The sequence below is a fragment of the Oncorhynchus masou genome, chromosome 27 (genome assembly GCF_036934945.1).
Source record: "Oncorhynchus masou masou isolate Uvic2021 chromosome 27, UVic_Omas_1.1, whole genome shotgun sequence".
In the NCBI taxonomy this organism is placed as follows: Eukaryota; Metazoa; Chordata; class Actinopteri; order Salmoniformes; family Salmonidae; genus Oncorhynchus; species Oncorhynchus masou.
Genome location: NC_088238.1, coordinates 49,908,310 through 49,928,581, shown reverse-complemented (window position 1 = coordinate 49,928,581; position 20,272 = coordinate 49,908,310). Strand labels below are relative to the sequence as shown.

Below are 20,272 nucleotides of genomic sequence, written 5' to 3'. Positions count from 1 at the left end.
AACATTTATGTAATTAATTCCATCATTCTTTTGACAAAATGTCATATTCACAAATGTAAATTTACAAACAAAACACCACATTTTCTTACCTTACAAAAAGAAATAGAACTGTATTTTAAGACAATCAAATACTCTACTAACAAAAAAGCTATTAGAATAATAAGTGTATGTATGTCCCTTAAGGTCCTTGTGTAATGTGATATTGTACCCCGTAGCCCAATTGTCCTTTGTATATTATTTATATGTACTTTTGTTCCCACAGGTACTTCCTGTATTGATTTGTTGTTAACCCGGACGACGCTGGGCCGATTGTGCGTCGCAAGGGTTCCCGAAAGTCTCGCGATGTTGCGCAACAGGGTTTACAAATTCTGCTTTTGGGCTTCGCCTCTTCCTCTCTGATTTAAGGAAGCACCGTTAATGTCCGTGTTTGGGTGATTTGTCGATCAGTCAGTCACTTTGATGCTCTCGAACGCGGCCGATGTTATTTCCGCATCAGTAGTGCGGGCACTGTAACTTCAGCCTTTCTCATCTAAAGAACTAAGGGGTATGTACTTTTACTTTAACAGATTTTTGAAGCTATTGGCACAGTCCAGTGAATGTTGCTCTTTCCAAGTTAGTGGAAACAGCAAATCCTCCATATTTGAAACTATTAAAATGTTTGTTTTTTCCAAAAGTCTGTCAACCGTACTTTAGTCAGGTAAACCACCACACATTTAGTTGGTATGCACCAGAGCTGTCAAACTGCATGTTTTATTAGTGCCACAGTATGAATCATAAAACCCGGAAATCGTTCCATTTGTTATTTCAACATTTATTTTTCCATCTGGGTGTTTAAAACTATTTCATATAAGATCTGTGTTTCGTGTAGGCTTACCCTGGGGTAGCACATTGATAACCCCACAAATCTCTCTCGGACGTGTTAACTTTTATAAATATTTAGCATAGCAATTTGTTTTGAGTAAATTGAAGGGAATACACGGCTTATCAGAACGTCACGCCAAGGTAAGCCTACAACAAACACACAATTAATTCGATTTTTTTGGTAAAATTCAAATGGTTGTGTTTCAAACTGAAAGTAGACAGCCCTAAACCTTCAGTCCTTGGAGGGGAAGAGAAAGTCCCTCGGCCATATTTGTCGTCGGTTCAAATGATTAGCCAAAGCAAGGACGTTTGCAACGTATGTCCTATTTTTTTAAATGGAGTTTGCGAGTGTCCAATTATGTTCTCATCGGGGCTTGAAACGCCCCGTAATTCAATTCGCAATTGTATATCCGCGAAGAAAAGTATCGCCAAAACTTAAAACTCTACGTCGATATGAAGTCAACATACAAGTATAAGTAAAAACGAATGTAAATAAGTTAGAAATGGTGTTACTAAACCACAAACACGTCTCATAAAAGTAATGCATTGTTTGTTTGGTTATCTTTTGGAAATTGTAGAAATAAACTTTTCCTTCTTCAGAAGTAGATGGGCAGGCTAACGTTAATTAGCTCATTAATTTGCTAGCTATCATACAGTAGTCGTATATTAATAATTAACGTAAACGCACCCCATTCCGTACAAATGTGCGCAACCGCAACATTCAAACGAGGCTACAAAGATAACTATAATGGGACTGTAGCGACTGTGTTGACTTCAAAATCGGGGGTGTGAACTAGGTTTCTATTCAAACGTTGATCGACATGGTAATGGATACATAGTATTGGAGAAAAGTTGAAAAAAACGGACCTTCCGTTACAGCATGCATGAAGCAACTATTTCTGTTTTACAATCTCCCTCCAACAGGTGTAGCACTTCTCTCATCCTTTAAAAACAAGAAATAGACAGTGATGGGTGTAAGGGGGATACCTAGTCATTTTTTTCGTCATCATTGCATGCGCTCATCATACTCAAAGCCGCTGTTTACTTCTAAGATCACTTTAGCACCGCCCTAAAATCCCGACTCAAATTCGACACAAACCTTCACATAGGTATGTAATGACACATTATATAAACTCTTTATAGTGTTTTATTTACATTTTAGAGGTGATAAGTTGGACAGATCGAGTGGGAAAAAAGCTATTTTCCCACACGACATCTCTCCTTCTCACTATCACGCATTAGTTTCGCATCCCCACCCGCCATTTAAAAAAAGACCCAACGGGGCTCATTGCCTGCTTCAGTTATGCAGAAACGGGCAGTGTTTTAAGTCATGTAATTGATTTTGTTGGAAAGGGGAGAAATTGTGCTTTACTATGGTATTGACATTACAGTTGATCTGGAAGTATTACGTTTTTGGGGCGCTAAAATAAGGGCAATTGTACGGACCAAGGCGATGTACAAGTTTACGTTATATAGTTAATGTAAGTAGACATGCAATCATTACTGACTGTAGCGCATATGAAGCACCCACAAGCTACCTGTGGCTGAAAACAATCATCGTGGGATGAACAAGTGATGAATTTCTGGGCAAGGGCAGTCGAAAATTATTCCATCTTTAAAAAATGTTTCTATTAACAACAAATCAATACAGAAAGTAAATGTGGGAACACAAGTGTGTGTGTATATATAAATAATATACAAAGGACAATTGGGCTAAGTGGTAGAATTTCACATTACACAAGGACCTTAAGGGACATACATACACTTATTATTCTGACAGCTTTTTTGTTAGTAGAGCATTTAATTGTCTTAAAATACAGTTCGATTTATTTTTGTACGGTTAGAAAATGTGTTTTTACCTACGATAGAAAAATAAAAAAAATCCTTCCTCTCTTGCCCTGCAAGTGAACACTCGTAAGACGTCATAACACGTCATCAGAAGTGACCACTTCATTTGTGGGCTGAGGGGATAGGGTGTGTCTTTTAAGTGTTTGGAGCGCAAGCAATGTGCAAATGAATGGCTGAAAAACTGTTGGAACCATTTCTGGGATTTTAAGGGTATTATGACGCTTCCACTGTGGCAGACTATTTGAGGAAACAGTACAGGAATTGTATTATTTATGTATTATTCTCCTAATGAACTCCACCCAATTGTAATGTACAGTAAGTGCACTCTTAGAAGAAAAGGGTTCTTATATAGCCTAAAAAAAGAGTTCTATATTTAAGTAATACGGCTCGAGGAGGTGTGATATATGGCCAATATAACACGGCTAAGGGCTGTTCTAGTGCCTGGACACAGCCCTTGTCTGTGGTATATTGGCCATATATCACAAACCCACAAGGTCCCTTATTGTTATTATAAACTGGTTACCAGCATAATTAGAGCAGTAAAAATAAATGTTTTATCATACCCGTGGTATACGGTCTGATATACCACGGCTGTCAGCCAGTTAGCATTCAGGGCTCGAATCACCCAGTTTATGAAGATTCTTATAAACTGTGGTTAAAACCTGAATGCTGATTGGCTGACAGCCGTGCTATATCAGACCCATGTATCACGGTTTACTGATGTCCCTTTGAACAGAGTCCCCCATGTTGGCGTTGTGGATATGGAATGGGCACGCATAAGCTACGGACAACAAACAATTGCATTTTATCGATGGCAATTTGAATGCACAGAGATACTGTGACGAGATCCTGAGGCACATTTAAAATTGTTGCTTTTATATTTTTGTTCAGTATAAGTTTAGATTAGATATATAAAATAATTTAAGGTCAGGCCTACTTATGTCCCAGAATTATTTGTATTATTTAATTGAACAGTTCACTGTACTCACCACATTGCTTTTCTTCCTCAGATGTCCCTGCGTAGATAAAATCGTCAGGAGTTATGGAACACAAGATTGATTTTCAAGAACTTCTGGCCAGACTGGTTATCTCAGAGCCAACAGATCCTATTATCAAGTCCATAATTAATAATAATCTGGAGAGGCTGAAGAAATTGATCAGAGGCAAGGACATCAATGCATTGTACCCTTGTGTTGAGTTACAAGATGAAGTAACCCCTTTAATTGCTGCTGTTGCATTTGCAAATCAGGAGATTTGTACATTTCTTCTGGGAAAAGGTGCTGACCCCAACAAACCATCAAAGAGATATTTAGCACCACTGCATTATGCTGGACTGCGTAAAGTTCCAGTGAATATAGTGACAACATTACTGGAAGCAAAGGCAGATCCAAATGGTCTAGCAGAACAACCTTTCTTTCCAATTCAATTAGCACATGACAGAGAGGATATTGTGAAGGAGCTTCTCATAGCTGGAGCTTTAATGTGGCTAAATCATGGCGTCCATCCTGCAATTGATCAGAAATTGGCAAGAATAATCGGAAACTTTGCTAAAGAGAGTGAGTTCTTTTCCAAAATCAAGCTTTTTTTACATTTTGCACAAGCAATAAAACAAACATCCCCAACAGATGTTTTCAAGCACTATGATCTTCACTTACTACAGGAGAACCCACAAACCCACCTCACTATGATTGACATGTGCTTTAACGTTGAAGGTGCAAATGAAGACGAATACTTCCAGAAAGCCATTAAATGGTTGAACGATTCCAAGAAACTAGTTTCCTATGTTCAAGATGTAAGCAGACGTCTGTCCACAGTTCCTCTGAAATTTAGGGCAGGTGCATTGAAATCCTTATATAGAGTTGTTTGCGCAATGAAGGAAATACCTAATGAGGTGTCACTTACCCTAATTCCTGAGTTAGTGAAACTGCTTTCCTCTAAAACAGAAGATTATCTTGTGCCATTGATCATTGTTACGCTCTATGGCATCACACAGAAGACAAAAGACAAGGATCGTTGGAGCAACTCCGACCTTGAGGAAATATGCAAGCACATTGTCCCATGCACACAGAGGAAGGGTTATCCCTATGAATTGAAGATGTATGCCTATGCCTTACTAGCAGATCTTTACACATTTAGCTGTGTTCCTGGTTACATCAGCTCTCTGGGACTGACTCTGGTACCTGAAGGACTACTTAACTGGGGAAGGGATGAAAACCTGAAAGTAAAGCTGAGAGATCTAAACAAGTTATTAGACAGACAACGTTCTGTCTCCAAGTCAACAAGTGAAGATTCAAAAGACAGTCATTTGTCAGAAACCAAGAAGAAGAAGAGGAAGAAGATGATTAAGAAGATGAAGAGAACGGCAGAAAAACAAGACATACCAAAAGAAGAGACAGACACTCAAGAAAATAATGCATGTTTAGCCTTCAATACTTCATCTACTCCTGTTGAGGAATCTGGCCTTGATGAGTGTTCTAGTGTCAAGCCGTTCCAACCCACCACTGACACGTCACCGTCGCAGCGCAAATGGATCAAAGTCAGCAAGCGGTGGGAGACGCAGTTAGAGAAGCTTGCCAACATGGATGAATGTAAAGTTTATAAAGTAGGAAACCTCACTCTTATATATGATGATGATTACTTTCGCATAGCAAAGGGCAGTGATGGATCTGAGGTCTTCTTGGGCCTGAGGGATGATGGCACTGAAGTAGCTATAAAGAGAATGATCAGGTCAAACTATCAGTTTCTCAAGAGTGAGGAAGGATTTTTACATCTTCCAGAGCTTGACAGTAGCTGTATTGTGAGATACATGGACTTTGCAGAAGACAGTTTCTTTGGTTATCTTGCTCTTCAGCTCTGTGAATACACTCTGGATGAGTACATTAATACACACCTATCCAAGGATGACACTCCTGCCCTGATGAAAATCACTCAAGAGGTGCTCCGCAGTTTAAGTGTCCTTCATGGTCCAACTACCAAAGTCCTTCATCGGGATATCAAACCTCAGAATGTTTTGATAGGTGAGAGATACTATAGCATTGCACAGTTAAGCCTTTCACTCCCACTAAATATAAAACATGGCTTTCATCATTATGGATTTAAAATCCATATGCAGTATCATAGTCATTTTCTAGTATCTATACTTATGAAAAGCATGATATTGTGATATTTTTCCTTAACAGATATCAATGGAAATGCAAAATTGGCAGATTTTGGCAAAAGTCGCAGATTGACAGTGGAACAAACAACTCTGTACACAGTCCCTGCAGGAACAAAATGCTGGATGGCCAAGGAGATGTTAGACAAAAAAGGCTCTGGATATAAGAGGAGCTCTGATATACAGGTGGAGCAACGTGAAGGTAGAATAAAGATTATTTCCTGTTTGTAGAGCGATGGACTGAATGATTGTTGTAATTTCAGGTGGCTGGGATGTTGGTATACTACATCCTTTCTGGTGGACACCACCCCTTTGAAGGTCCACTTGGTGATGAACTTGAACAGAATCGAAACATAATCAGGGGGACTTACACACTAGAACATGTGTCAGACGAGGTGGCAAAGGACCTCATTGAGTGGATGATCAATAAAGACCCTGCTGAGAGACCTACAGTGGAGGAGACCCTGAATCATCCCCTCTTCTGGAAACCACAGAGGTGAAAATCCTTATTTGTCACTTGAAAAGTTGTTTGTTAGTATGGCACCCTGTGTAATGAACAATAATAATGAACTTGACTGACTTTATTGTCCCCATGGGGAAATGTTGCTGTGTCATGTACATGTTTAAAGTGGCGTTTAAATAACAAAGCAAATTGACAATACAACTTTCATAAGTTACAACCAATAGAGTAGCCTGCTGGCCTTACTGGGATCGATAGGAACATGAGCTCGAGCTATTTAGTAGGGATATCACACCACATTTCATACATTGCATTTAACACACAAACTAAAGCTAAACATAAGGAGATAAGTACTAAACATTTTGGGATCAGTATTCCAGTAATAGTGACAGAGTGATTGACACTGATAATACTGTACGCGCATAATGAAAATAATGAGTTAATATTATTCCGATGCATAGGATGCTTTAGCTTGGGCAAAATAAGAGACGATGCTAAAGTATATGCATTAAACTATGAGTACACAAAGTACATGAATGTATGACTAGACATTTTTTACTGTATATTGTTTTTCAGGAGAGTTGAGTACTTGAGAAGAATTGGGAATGAGAAGGAGGTCTGGAAGTATAGCGACGCTGACCAAAAACTTCTAGAAGCTCTGAAACAAAGTGCTACGGAGAGAACCTTCTGTCAGTGGAGATCCAAGGTGAACCAGATGTCATTTTATAAAATGTACAGTGGGGCAACAGATTATTTAGTCAGCCACCAATTGTGCAAGTTCTCCCACTTAAAAAGATGAGAGGCCTGTCATTTTCATGATAGATACACTTCAACTATGACAGACAAAATTAGATTTTTTTTTGTTTTTAGAAAATCACATTGTAGGATTTTTAATGAATTTATTTGCAAATTATGGTGGAAAATAAGTATTTGGTCAATAACAAAAGTTTATCTCAATACTTTGTTATATACCCTTTGTTTGCAAAGACAGAGGTCAAATGTTTTCTGTAAGTCTTCACAAGGTTTTCACACACTGTTGCTGGTATTTTGGCCCATTCCTCCATGCAGATCTCCTCTAGAGCAGTGACGTTTTGGGGCTGTTGCTGGGCAACACGGTCTTTCAACTACCTCCAAAGATTTTCTATGGGGTTGAGATCTGGAGACTGGCTAGGCCACTCCAGGACCTTGAAATGCTTCTTACGAAGCCACTCCTTCGTTGCCCGGGCAGTGTGTTTGGGATCATTGTCATGCTGAAAGACCCAGCCACGTTTCATCTTCAATGCCCTTGCTGATGAAAGGAGGTTTTCACTCAAAATCTCACGATACATGGCAACTCAGCATTCTTTGTCCTCCAATCACGACGAGTTGAGTTTTTACCAAAAAGTTATATTTTGGTTTCATCTGACCATATGACATTCTCCCAATCTTCTGGATCATCCAAATGCTCTCTAGCAAACTTCAGACGGGCCTGGACATGTACTGGCTTAAGCAGGGGGACACGTCTGGCACTGCAGGATTTGAGTCCCTGGCGGCGTAGTGTGTTACTGACGGTAGGCTTTGTTACTTTGGTCCCAGCTCTCTGCAGGTCATTCACTAGGTGTGGTTCTGGGATTTTTGCTCATCATTCTTGTGATCATTTTGACCCCACAGGGTGAGATCTTGCGTGGAGCCCCAGATCGAGGGAGATTATCAGTGGTCTTGTATGTCTTCTATTTCCTAATAATTAGTCCCACAGTTGATTTCTTTAAACCAAGCTGCTTACCTATTGCAGATTCAGTCTTCCCAGCCTGGTGCAGGTCTACAATTTTTGTTTCTGGTGTCCTATGACAGCTCTTTGGTCTTGGCCATAGTGGAGTTTGGAGTGTGACTGTTTGAGGTTGTGGACAGGTGTCTTTTATACTGATAACAAGTTCAAACAGGTGCCATTAATACAGGTAACTAGTGGAGGACAGAGGAGCCTCATAAATAAGTTACAGGTCTGTGAGAGCCAGAAATCCTGCTTGTTTGTAGGTGACAAAATACTTATTTTCCACCATAATTTGCAAATAAAGTCATTAAAAATCCTACAATGGGTTTTCTGGAGAAAAAAATGCTAATTTTGTCTGCCATAGTTGAAGTGTACCTATGAGTATTACAGGCCTCATCTTTTTATGTGGGAGAACTTGCACAATTGGTGGCTGACTAAATACTTTTTTGCCCCACTGTATATACATGTATATTAAAACATGTATACACTAATGCAAAAGTGTGGGAGTGCCCTCTCCCCTGGCAGAGCGTTTTGAAAGCTGAGGCTACACAATTTACAGATTGTTTTGTGATCACAGCTGCCCTCTGAATTGATGAAAAAGATGGATGGCAAACAGCCCTACCCTGAGAACATGTTGGGGTTACTACGCTTCATACGCAACCTCCATGAGCACAAGTAAGACTGTTTTCTCCCGTACCAAAACGTTTCACTGTCTTACCATTTGAAGGTGGCTGAGTTTGTTTCTCCTTCTGCAGTGCTGAGGACTTAGAATCTGTTGACCTGATGAATATGTTCCCTGATCTCTTTGGATGCGTCTACATGTTGTCCAAGAAACAGAGCTGGAATTCAAGGCCTGGTCTGAAAAATGTGTTTCAGAAAGATCTAAGCTCATGATTCTGAGATGTAAACTGTCATTTGAACTGATGAAATATGAACTATTGTAATACTTTTGACTTTTTGTTGGTAGATGCAATGATTTTAACTGTCTCAAGGACATTTTATATTCTATATTTTCACTGATCTAATATCCATATGATCTTACATGGTTATAGCCTACATATTATGGGAGTTCATACAAAAATACAGTACTCACAAAGCTTTGGTGAAATGTAGTGATGACTTTTTTAAACTGTCTTCACTTAAGGTATATGGGATTTGTATTAATATAAATGGATCTGTATGAGATTTCAGGGATGTCTGGATGAAATTATTGACATGTTTTTTTTTCTGTGTTTTGCTTGATATGAAAATGAAGTCTGCCCAAGAATGCATTGAAACATGATTGTATTTCTTAAATCCGTGATCTATCAATGGAGGAGCTGTGATCACCAAAATGAGAAATACAATGGAGGCGCTGTGACGCCCTCTTGTGGATAGAACTGTGAAGGTTACAAATGTAGTGGTGATCATCAATTTTTATTTTATTTTTTATTTTTTAAATATTAATGCACCTCTCTCAATATAATAAAGGCTATCAAAGCGCAATATAAAACTGCCATTTTTTTTTGACACACCGAGACATTCCCACCCACCTGCAACAGCTACTGGTGTAGAGTAAACAAACTAGTATGCAGTAGGAACAAAACAATGTCCTCTTTTTGGTATAAAGCCACACATCCAGCACCAGATCAACCACAATGAAAAACAGACCTCAGAGTCATCAGGAATTCTGACAGAGGGTAGTAGACCTGTCACCTGTGATGCCAGGTGGTCCCTTATCCCACCCGATTAGATGACAATCACCTCAGCAAAAGGTGGCAATCACACCATTCAGGTGAATGTGGTGGACATGCTCGGAACTTAATGTGTTGCGACGATGTTATTGTTTTGACCTATTAAATGATTTATCACCCCCAAGAAACACATCAAAGCATAAGATATCAATTGTGATGTGTCCCACTTTAATAAACACAAATTATATATTAGAAACATGTTTTTTTTTTATCAAACAATTGTACAGACTAAAAGACATTTTGTTTGTTGGGATCCCCATGATCTGGGGTCCAAAAACTATTACGTTGTATGCAAGTATATTTGATCTCTTTACAGAACAATGAAACAGTGATGGTAGCAGTAGGGCTTTTAGGTTCGTCTGGATCAAGTTATGATCCACCAAAACATGAGGTAAAGTACTTTGCAAACCAAGCTAATGTGGATCAATTCAGGTGATAGAATCAAATCAAATTTTATTAGTCACATGCGCCGAATACAACTGGTATTACCTTACAGTGAAATGCTTACTTATGAGCCCCTAACCGACTGCAGTTTCAAAAAAGATGGATAAGAGATAAAAGTAACAAGTAATTAAAGAGGAGCAGTATTAAAAACACAATATATACAGGGGGGTGCCAGTACAGAGTCAATGTGGAGGCTATATACAGGGGGGTGCCAGTACAGAGTTGATGTGGAGGCTATATACAGGGGGGTGCCAGTACAGTCAATGTGGAGACTATATACAGGGGGGTGCCAGTACAGAGTCGATGTGGAGGCTATATACAGGGGGGTGCCGGTTAGTTGAGGTAGTATGTACATTTATGTAGAGTTAATTAAAGTGACTATGCATAGACGACAACAGAGTGGTGTGGAGAGGGGAGGGGGCAATGTGAATAGTCTGGGTAGCCATTTGACCAGATATTCAGGAGTCTTATGGCTTGGGTTAGAAGCTGCTTAGAAGCCTCTTGTACCTAGACTTGGCGCTCCGGTACCGCTTGCCGTGTGGTAGCAGAGAGAACAGTCTATGACTATTGTGGCTGGAGTCTTCCTCTGACACCGCCTAGTATAGAGGTCCTGGATGGTAGGAAGCTTGGCCCCGGTGATGTACTGGGCCATTCGCATTACCCTCTGTAGTGCCTTGCGGTCGGAGGCCGAGCAGTTGCCATACCAGGCAGTGATGCAACCAGTCAGGATGCTCTCGATGGTGCAGCTGTAGAACCTTTTGAGGATCTGAGGATCCATGCCAAATCTTTTCAGTCTCCTGAGGGGGAATAGGTTGTTTTTGTGCCCGCTTCACGACTGTCATGGTGTGCTTGGACCATGTTAGTTTGTTGGTGATGTGGACACCAAGGAACTTGAAGCTCAACTTGCTCCACTGCAGGCCCGTCGATGAGAATGGAGGCGTGCTTGGTCCTCTTTTTCCTGTTGTCCACAATCACAAAGGTGAAGTGATAACATTATGCCTGCATATAATATGCACTGCATTTTAAGTATAACTTCCATTGTTACCTTATACACAACGTGAACGAAATCTATCATTATTTGAATAGGCTCTATGCATTATTCTGCATCCTTTTCTTTTTTAGTATTTTTTTCAGTGTTTGATTAGTAGTTTGTGACTTATCACTAACATTGAGTGGCTGCTGCCAACACACTGACTCAAATCTCGAGCCACTTTAATAATTAAAAATTGGATGTAATAAATGTATCACTAGTCACTTTAAACAATGCCACTTTATATAATGTTTACATACCCTACATTACTCATCTCATATGTATATACTGTACTCTATACCATCTACTGCATCTTGCCTATGCCGTTCGGCCATCGATCATCTATATATTTTTATGTACATATTCTTCTTCATTCCTTTACACTTGTGTGAAAATGTAGTTGTTGTGAAATTGTTAGATTAATTGTTAAGATTACTTGTTAGATATCACTGCATGGTCGGAACTAGAAGCACAAGCATTTCGCTGCACTCGCATTAACATCTGCTAACCATGTGTATGTGACAAATAAAATTTGATTTCATTTAATTGATTCGTCAAATGTAGTGTGCCTGCTGAGAGGTGGAGGGGATGAGAGGCAAAAACATCATACTCTTCTTCATGTATAATTGCTGCTGAAGGTGCTTCCACAAAGTACTAATAAAAGGTCTGAATACTTATGTAAATGTTTTTTTTATTTTTATAAATGAGCAACTTTTTCTAAAAACCTGTTTTTGCTTTGTAATTATTGGGTACTGTGTGTAGATTGATGGGGGGGGGGGGGGGGGGCAATTGAATACATTTTAGAAGAAGGCTGTAAAGTAACAAAATGTAGAAAACGTCAAGGCGTCTGAATTCTTTCCAAAGGCCCTGTACATACAGTACATACTGTATAAATTACATACTGTATAAGTTACATACTACATTACAGGTAACACTTAACAAAAAATTACATTTAATCTGTAATCTATTGATGTGACTAAATGTATCTGCTGTTTGCTTTTATTAAAACGGAAACACTTTAAACATACTACATTTAGAATTGAAGAGGTCTTTAACCTCCTGAACTAGATCTGCTGATCTCCTCCCACCCTCATGTGGTCCAGTTGTGTTTATACCTATGAACAATTAAAATAACATGGTGCAGAATGACACTTTACATAATTTAGGACAAGTATAAGCACCCACCTAATTATTATGATTATCATTATTTATGAAAAATATGCTGAGGAAAACAAGAAACACAGCAACCACAATGTCTGGCTTTTACAATAATACTTTAGGCCAAGTGCTGCACCTCCTTTTGTCCTCAATGTTTATTCAAGATGAGGACAACAGCCTCCACCAGCACATCCTCCAAATCAGACAACTTAATAATAAGAACATTTATTAAACTACACAAGGAACCAAACATTACATTTACAAGAAAGTCAATTTGACACTTTTTCTACTGAAAACAAATGAATGATTATATTTTCTGTAACACAATCGTTCTGTTTAAGTCATCTCTGAACCCATATTAACCTCTTCTCTTCTTCAAACTTCTTATCTTACCCTATGTGAGGGTCTAAAACAGAAACACATTTAACCCACACTTATCAGGCACTTATTTGCAGCTTTTAAGTAAGAGCCAATAGCTGCAGGGTTGCAGGTTCAAACGACTGGAGGGTTGCAGGTTCAAACGACTGGAGGGTTGCTGGTTCAAACGACTGGAGGGTTGCTGGTTCAAACGACTGGAGGGTTGCTGGTTCAAACGACTGGAGGGTTGCAGGTTCAAACGACTGGAGGGTTGCAGGTTCAAACGACTGGAGGGTTGCAGGTTCAAACGACTGGAGGGTTGCTGGTTCAAACGACTGGAGGGTTGCTGGTTCAAACGACTGGAGGGTTGCTGGTTCAAACGACTGAGGGTTGCTGGTTCAAACGACTGGAGGGTTGCTGGTTCAAACGACTGGAGGGTTGCTGGTTCAAACGACTGGAGGGTTGCAGGTTCAAACGACTGGAGGGTTGCTGGTTCAAACGACTGGAGGGTTGCTGGTTCAAACGACTGGAGGGTTGCTGGTTCAAACGACTGGAGGGTTGCTGGTTCAAACGACTGGAGGGTTGCTGAAATCTAATTTAAGTGATACCTAATAAGGGTCCAATAAACAACATATGAAACACTTTGAAACTACAAATTAGAGGCTAAACAGTGTGGGCTAAAATATAGTGTTAGGCTGCCATCCTAACGTCTGTTACTCTGAGCTGGGCTTTAAATTGCTTTATATGGTCATCCACTCTCCTAGCCCTAATGTCTTCAGCCATCTGTCCTTTATCCCTTGACTCCCTGAACTCCTCAGTCATCGTCTGGAATTTCCTCCTCTAAACTCCCCAACCTGCCACTGAGGGTTGTCAGGTCACCTGAGATGACAATATTGTATACTGATGTCAACTATAACAGAAGATATTGTCGTGGTGAAAGTATCGTGAGCTATTGGCGTATTTGAACCATTTGTAATTACCTTCAAACTGTTCATGCTCACCTACGAAGCACTGAATGCGCTGGCGCTAAACATACCTTACTGACCATCTGCACCCCTAGATTCCCGACCTGCTCACTGCACTCCTCTAACAATGGCCTCCTCATCCTCCCTTGCGCCAGGCTCCGCTCCATAGGAGACGTTGCTTTTAACAGTGCAGTACCCCAAAGAGAAGCACACAAAAACGGATCAAAACTGGCATGAATCTCCAGTTTATTGTACAGATGTGATGGTACAACGCAGTGGGCACTGTTGCTCCAACGCTGCGGGATACAGTTCTACCGTGACAGAGCCAAGGCGAGCACACCATGTTGTTTCACTATTTAACCAGATATTCAACTGACCAACAAGCCAGATAAAGTCAGTTGTAAACACAATCATGCACGTGACCCATGACTGTATAAATATTATAAAGACATAGTCCACATATAATATTCTCTAATAATATACTGTATGATAATATACGCCATTAAGCAGACACTTTACAGTGACTTAGTCATGCGTAGCTTAACCTCTTTCTGTCACACACTAATCTGTTTCACCTGTCTTTGTGCTTGTCTCCACCCCCCACCAGGTGTGTCCCATCTCCCCTCATTATCCCATGTATTTATACCTGTGTTCTCTGTGTCAGTTTGTGTTGTTTGTCAAGGCAACAAGTGGTTTCCCCCTTGCGCCTGTATAGTTCCTGGTTTCGACCATTCTGCCTGCCCTGACTCCAAGCCTGCCTGCCGTTCTGTACCTTGCCCTACCACACTGGATTACTGACCTCTGCCTGAGACTGCCTGCCATTCGCTACCTTCTGGACTCTGATCTGGATTATTTACCTCTGCCTAAGTCTGCCTGCCATTCGCTACCTTCTGGACTCTGATCTGGATTACTGACCACTGCCTGGTCTTGACCTGTCGTTTTGCCTGCCCGCTGTTCTAGTAATAAACTTTTGTTGCTTTGACACTCTGCATCTGGGTTTTCCCTAAAATGTGAAACTTTCTAAATATGTTGGAATACTAATTGTTTTATGCAATGAAGAGTACATGCGTAATGAAACAATTCACCTTTAAATTGTTCTGTAACATTATGGAATACCCAAGTTGACTGTTTGTTTTTTTGGTGTGACATGCTTCACCTGTGATTGCGCCCAGGTGCATCTCGTTATTGGTGGCTGGGATCTTCCCTATCATTTCCCAGTTTTTCCCCAGTGGCCAAAAGATTCTGATTATTTGTAAAAGTCATTGTGCCTTGAGAGGACAAGAGAGGTGAAGGTGTCTTAAACTAAATTTCCAGTAATGGCAGCCTGATAGTTGAATCTTAAGTATGGCAAAAGTATGACCCCCAAGCCTGGACCAGCTCTCCTTCTCCCTGGGCACATCTCCCTAAACCTATGACCTTATATTTTTTTTTTTTTAAAGTTAAAGCTAATAAGTATATATTGGTGATAGGATCATTGTATGAGCATTAGAGCTGAGGATATTTAGATTATTGTGGAGCGCTGCAATGGTGATTATAGAGATGTGACTCTCTATTGGTGATGAAAGATATTGGTGCTTCAGAAAATATCTATTTGAAATCTATCTCAGGCACATCAGATACAACTGATTGCATTCGGCTGTATCAAGGGCTTTGTGATTCGTTGGCCAGTCAATTCAGGTGTGATAGTGCCGGCCTGGATAAAATGCTTTCTTACTGTTCACTATGAAACTAATTAGGAAACACTATCATGTTGTACTTCCATAATAACTGCTATGTACTTAGTCTAGAAGTATTGGTTGTTAGATAACAGCACAACTCCAGCCAACATGTTTCAGAACAGTGTTGATCCTGCATTTATTACTGTGTACTAGTTATATAGGATTGAGGGCAGCTTGATGTAGATACACTCATTACTAATTACATAAACCCACCACTCCCCTCCCTCATCAGCTGCCTTCATGACACCCAGAGCTGGATGAGCATGAACCTCCTCAAATTCAACAACAAGAAGACAGAGGTTATGCTCATTGGCTCCAAATCCACCCTCTCCAAGCATTACCATAGATGACTTCCTGGTCCCTCTAAACACAAGTCAAAAGCCTGTGTCTCCCTGGGCAGTTCCCTCTTTCGAACCCCACATAAAAACCAACGCCCGGACAGCATTCTTCCACATCCGAAATATCTCCAGGCTTCGCCCCTCACTGTCACACTCCAGCACCGAAACCCTCATCCATGCCTTCGTTACGTCCCGACTGGACTCTAACACGCTACTCACCAGATCCCCACCAAACCTATCAATAGACTCCAACTGGTTCTGAACTCTGCTGCCAGAATCTACACCCGCACCAGATCAACTGAACACATCAAACCAATCCTCCTCAATCTACACTGGCTCCGTGTGCAATCCTGTATTCACCTTAAAACACTCCGGCTCTTCCAACAAAGCCTTCCATAACCAGGCACCCACCTACCTCTCTGATCTTCTCCCAGTCTATGCCCCCTCCCACTCCCTCCTCTGCTGGTGGTCTTGTCTCCACCCCATTCCACCATGGGTGCCCTGGCCTTTAGCTCCTATTCCAAACCCTTACCCCAACCCCATTTTATCTGTCTTTATGTCTGGTCCTTTATTTTGAAATTGTTTAGATTTTATACTGCACTCTTAATTGATGCACTTGATTTTAGGACTTTATGTATCACACTTCATTTTATGTCGGCCTACTTTTCATGTAAGATGTCCTTGAATGTCCTGAAAGGCGTCCGCCAAATGAAATTTCATTATTCGTATATCGGGGGGAAAAGGATGTTGTTGGCCAGTTAATATAACTTAAAAAAGAATAATACTCTTACTTTAAAACCCCTTTAAAAATATATATATAAAGCAGGAAACAGTCATATTTGAAATGAGGATTATATCATATTTTTCAGACTAAAAATGTATTACTGTGGGAAGATGCATTATGGAATGAAGAGGAGAAAGTAGTAACATAATTCTCAACATTTCACATCAGAATCTAGGACTACATTGTTTTATACACAGTCATCTGAGAATACATACCTTTCCCCTTCAGCACCTCTGCACAAAACAAGTTATAGGCAGACACATTGCACTTATAACCAGCAGCTTTGCCCACACAGGGGTGTTGCAGTTGGCGTTAAGTAAAACACCCATAGTTACCAATCCAGTTCTGTAATTTGAAAGGAAATCATTGTCATTAGATGTAACGAAAAACATTCAACCATAACACTGTGTAACTTCTGTGTTGATAAAATGACGTTATAGCACTGTAATTTAACATGATTTTACACTGTTGCCTGATTCTGCCTCATCCAGTGTTTTAGGTGGTGAATTGTTTATTCTTTTTTTCACAATATTCAAATAATACGGAGGATTAGGAAAGAAAACACGGCCTGTGTCTCCCCATTATGCTTGCACCAATCCAAGGCTTTTGAATGTATGAGGTGAAATGAAAATGTAAACACTTCTGAATGCAGGTTATTTATTCCCCCACTCGCCACTAAATCATTTTGTCGCCCCAATCCTATTTTGCCACTAACCCCTCAAAACCGAACAACCCTGTCGTCAAATGTCCCGCAATTCCATAACGTCGCCATAAACTGGCGAGATTCATGTTTTATACTTTGCAGCGATACTTTGCTGTGTGCTGCCACTCGCCAGAAACCGAAGGGTCACAGACAGCCTTTCTGTATGATTTACGGGCATGCTGTAAAGTTCTCTCGTGTGACATGTGAGGGGCAAGTCGCTGAAGCAAGTTGTCAAATCTGGCAACCGACACACACAAGTATTGAAAATGTATTTTCTCGTCAATGGCGTTTCGCATAGGTTGGACGAGACGTGTACTGTATGGTTTTGTCGTCCAGCATTGTCTCAATCTTTTTAAAATTCTTCTCCTGAGTAGTAATATTAGTTCAAGCTCTAGCAATTGCAATTAATACATGTTTGCTTCTGTTGCTAAAAAAAAGTACTGTTGTAAAAGCATAGAAGACCAGACAATCTGACATTTTCCTAGCATATAAACAGACGTATTACACCGGATCCGGAAGTTCAAACATCGTCGCGAGCGAGTCAAAAAGAGTGCCTCGACCCCTCCCATGGCCCCCTAGTGGGCATCCACAACACAAGGTGGACTTCCTCTCTGGGTGGAATGCAACAAAAAGAGTCTGCTGCCCGGCCAAAAACCGACTCCCCCACATGCACACAGATCAAAGGAGGGCTCTTCTTGCCACCTTCACAAGCGTCCCAGAAAGTCTCGCCTCTGGGCTTACAAGCTCTTCTTTCGGGCTTCGCCTCTTCATACAAATACTTTTTTATAACTAAACCAAGATAGACCGCAGCCTGTTTCCAATGGGAACAAATGAGTAACAGTGGCCAGAACAAAAAAGGAGATTGAATCCCCGAGCTGACAAGGTAAAAATCTGTAGTTCTACCCCTGAACAAGGCAGTTAACCCACCGTTCCTAGGCTGTCATTGTAAATAAGAATGTGTTCTTAACTGACTTGCCTAGTTAAATAAAAATAAATAAAGAGTCAAGCACGAGCTAGCGGGATCCTATTAGCCCGTTTTGGCATGCATCTGCATATTCAATTCAAGGGCTTTATTGGCATGGGAAACATGTGTTAACATTGCCAAAGCAAGTAAGGTAGATAATATATAAAGTTAAATAAACAATAAAAATTAACAGTAGACATCACACATACAGAAGTTTCAAAACAATAAAGACATTACAAATGCCATATCATATATATATATATATATATATATATATATATATATATTATATATATATATATACAGTGTTTTAACAATGTACAAATGGTAAAGGACACAAGATAAAATAAATAAGCATAGATATGGGTTGTATTTACAATGGTGCGTGTTCTTCACTGGTTGCCCTTTTCTCGTGGCAACAGGTCACAAATCTTGCTGCTCTGATGGCACACTGGAATTTCACCCAGTAGATATGGGAGTTTTCCGTTAGGGAACGCCGACTCAGAGTTCGCATGTGCAATAACTCAATTCGCCTTTGCATACCTTCTAAACAAAGCGATGTTTTTACAACCTTAGCAAAGGTTAAATTCTACAAAACGTTGTCCACCTTCTTCATAACAGATTATAGTTTTGGTTACAGAAAACTGTACTGAAATCAAAAATAAATAATCGATGAGAAGATGTGCAGAATGTTGGCCAAAATCCATCTTCTCCCACTGCCGGCTTCTTCTTACTATAATATTTGGTAGTGAGTGGAAACGCCAAGCGGATGCTTCACATTTTTACATCCGGTGAAACATCTGTCTCATTGTTCTATCGGTTCTTCCTCTCTGATTTCAGGAAGATCAGTTAATGGCCGTGTTCGAGGTTAATGGCTACAAGGGATACAGCTTTTGTCAAATGAGCCTTCTAGCTATGTATGTGTTCAAGAGTCAAAAGCGCAATGTATAATGAGTAAATTGTCACTGACTGACTTTTCAGTAAATAATAATGAGTCGTTACTTATGATGCAAGGTGATTTGTAGATCAGTCAGTAGACAGCCGCCTGCAGTCGTTTTGATGCTCTCGAACGCGGCCGATGTTTCTTCAGCGTCAGTAGAGCGGGCATTAACTTCAGCCTTTCTCCTCTTAAGAACTCTTAGAGGTATGTACATTTTAAATAGATTTAAGGCTATTGGCACAGTCCAGTGAATGTTTCTCTTTCCGAGTTATGTTATAGTGGGGACTACAAATCCTCCGCATTTGAAACTATTAAAATGAGCTTTTCCAAAAGTCTCGCAATAGTACTGTAATGAAACAGGCAGAGAGCAGGTCTCCAACCTTCGACCTTCTAGCCAGAAATCCAACGCGCTATCGACTGTGCCGCAAAAGCATGCTTGTGTGAGTCGTGTCGAGTCCAGGGTGGATATTTATAAACTGGTATATGGCCAATATACCACAGCTAAAGGCTGTTCTTTGCAAGCCTGTTCTTTCACGACCCGAGTGCCTGGATAAAGCCCTTAGCCGTGGTATATTGGACATATACCACAAACCCCAGCGGCGTCTTATTGCTATTATCAACTGGTTACCAACGTAATTAGAGCAGTAAAAATACATGTTTTGTTATACCTGTGGTATACGGTCTGATATACCACGGCTGTCAGCCAATCAACATCCAGGGCTCAAATTTTAGAATAAAGAAAAGTAACAAAATGAAGAAAAAGTCAAGGGGTCTGAATTCTTTCCAAAGGCACTGTACATACAGTACACACTGTATATATAAACATCAAATGTTACATACTACATTACAGGTAACACTTAACAAAAAATCAAACATTTTATCTGTAATCTATTGACATGACTAAATGTATCTGTAATCTACTAATGTGACTAAATGTATCTGTAATCTATTGATGTGACTAAATGTATCTGCTGTTTGCTATTGTGAGAACGGAAAAACTTTAAACATACTACATTTAGAATTGAAGAGGTCTTCAATCTCCTGAACTAGATCTGCTAGGCTCCTCCC

At 40.2% G+C, this 20,272-nt stretch overlaps 1 protein-coding gene across 4 annotated transcripts; it reads left to right on the top strand.

Annotated features, from left to right (window-relative positions):
* Nucleotides 1–310: 310 nt before the first annotated feature.
* Nucleotides 311–9,562, top strand: LOC135516339 (uncharacterized). 4 transcript variants are annotated; one of them, XM_064940571.1, is made up of 7 exons: nucleotides 327–544; nucleotides 3,720–5,726; nucleotides 5,889–6,049; nucleotides 6,127–6,359; nucleotides 6,900–7,029; nucleotides 8,648–8,745; nucleotides 8,826–9,562. In XM_064940571.1, exons 2-7 carry the CDS (start codon nucleotides 3,752–3,754, stop codon nucleotides 8,962–8,964), a joined length of 2,736 nt encoding a protein of 911 aa, XP_064796643.1. In that variant the 5' UTR covers nucleotides 327–544; nucleotides 3,720–3,751; the 3' UTR covers nucleotides 8,965–9,562. The 4 variants fall into 4 exon arrangements, with proteins under 4 accessions (XP_064796645.1, XP_064796643.1, XP_064796644.1 ...); XM_064940572.1 differs by lacking the exon at nucleotides 327–544 and adding an exon at nucleotides 758–1,002; XM_064940573.1 differs by lacking the exons at nucleotides 8,648–8,745; nucleotides 8,826–9,562 and adding an exon at nucleotides 7,392–8,641 and having other exon boundaries at nucleotides 311–544.
* The last annotated feature ends 10,710 nt before the right edge of the window (nucleotides 9,563–20,272 follow it).

What these genes read in the sequence shown, in the direction of transcription:
- LOC135516339 (XM_064940571.1), top strand. Translation starts at nt 3,752, where the DNA reads ATGGAACACAAGATTGATTTTCAAGAACTTCTGGCCAGACTGGTTATC. An exon ending in AGAGGAGCTCTGATATACAG is followed by an intron (nt 6,050 to 6,126) that starts GTGGAGCAACGT and finishes TTGTAATTTCAG; the next exon opens with GTGGCTGGGATGTTGGTATA. An exon ending in CTCTTCTGGAAACCACAGAG is followed by an intron (nt 6,360 to 6,899) that starts GTGAAAATCCTT and finishes ATTGTTTTTCAG; the next exon opens with GAGAGTTGAGTACTTGAGAA.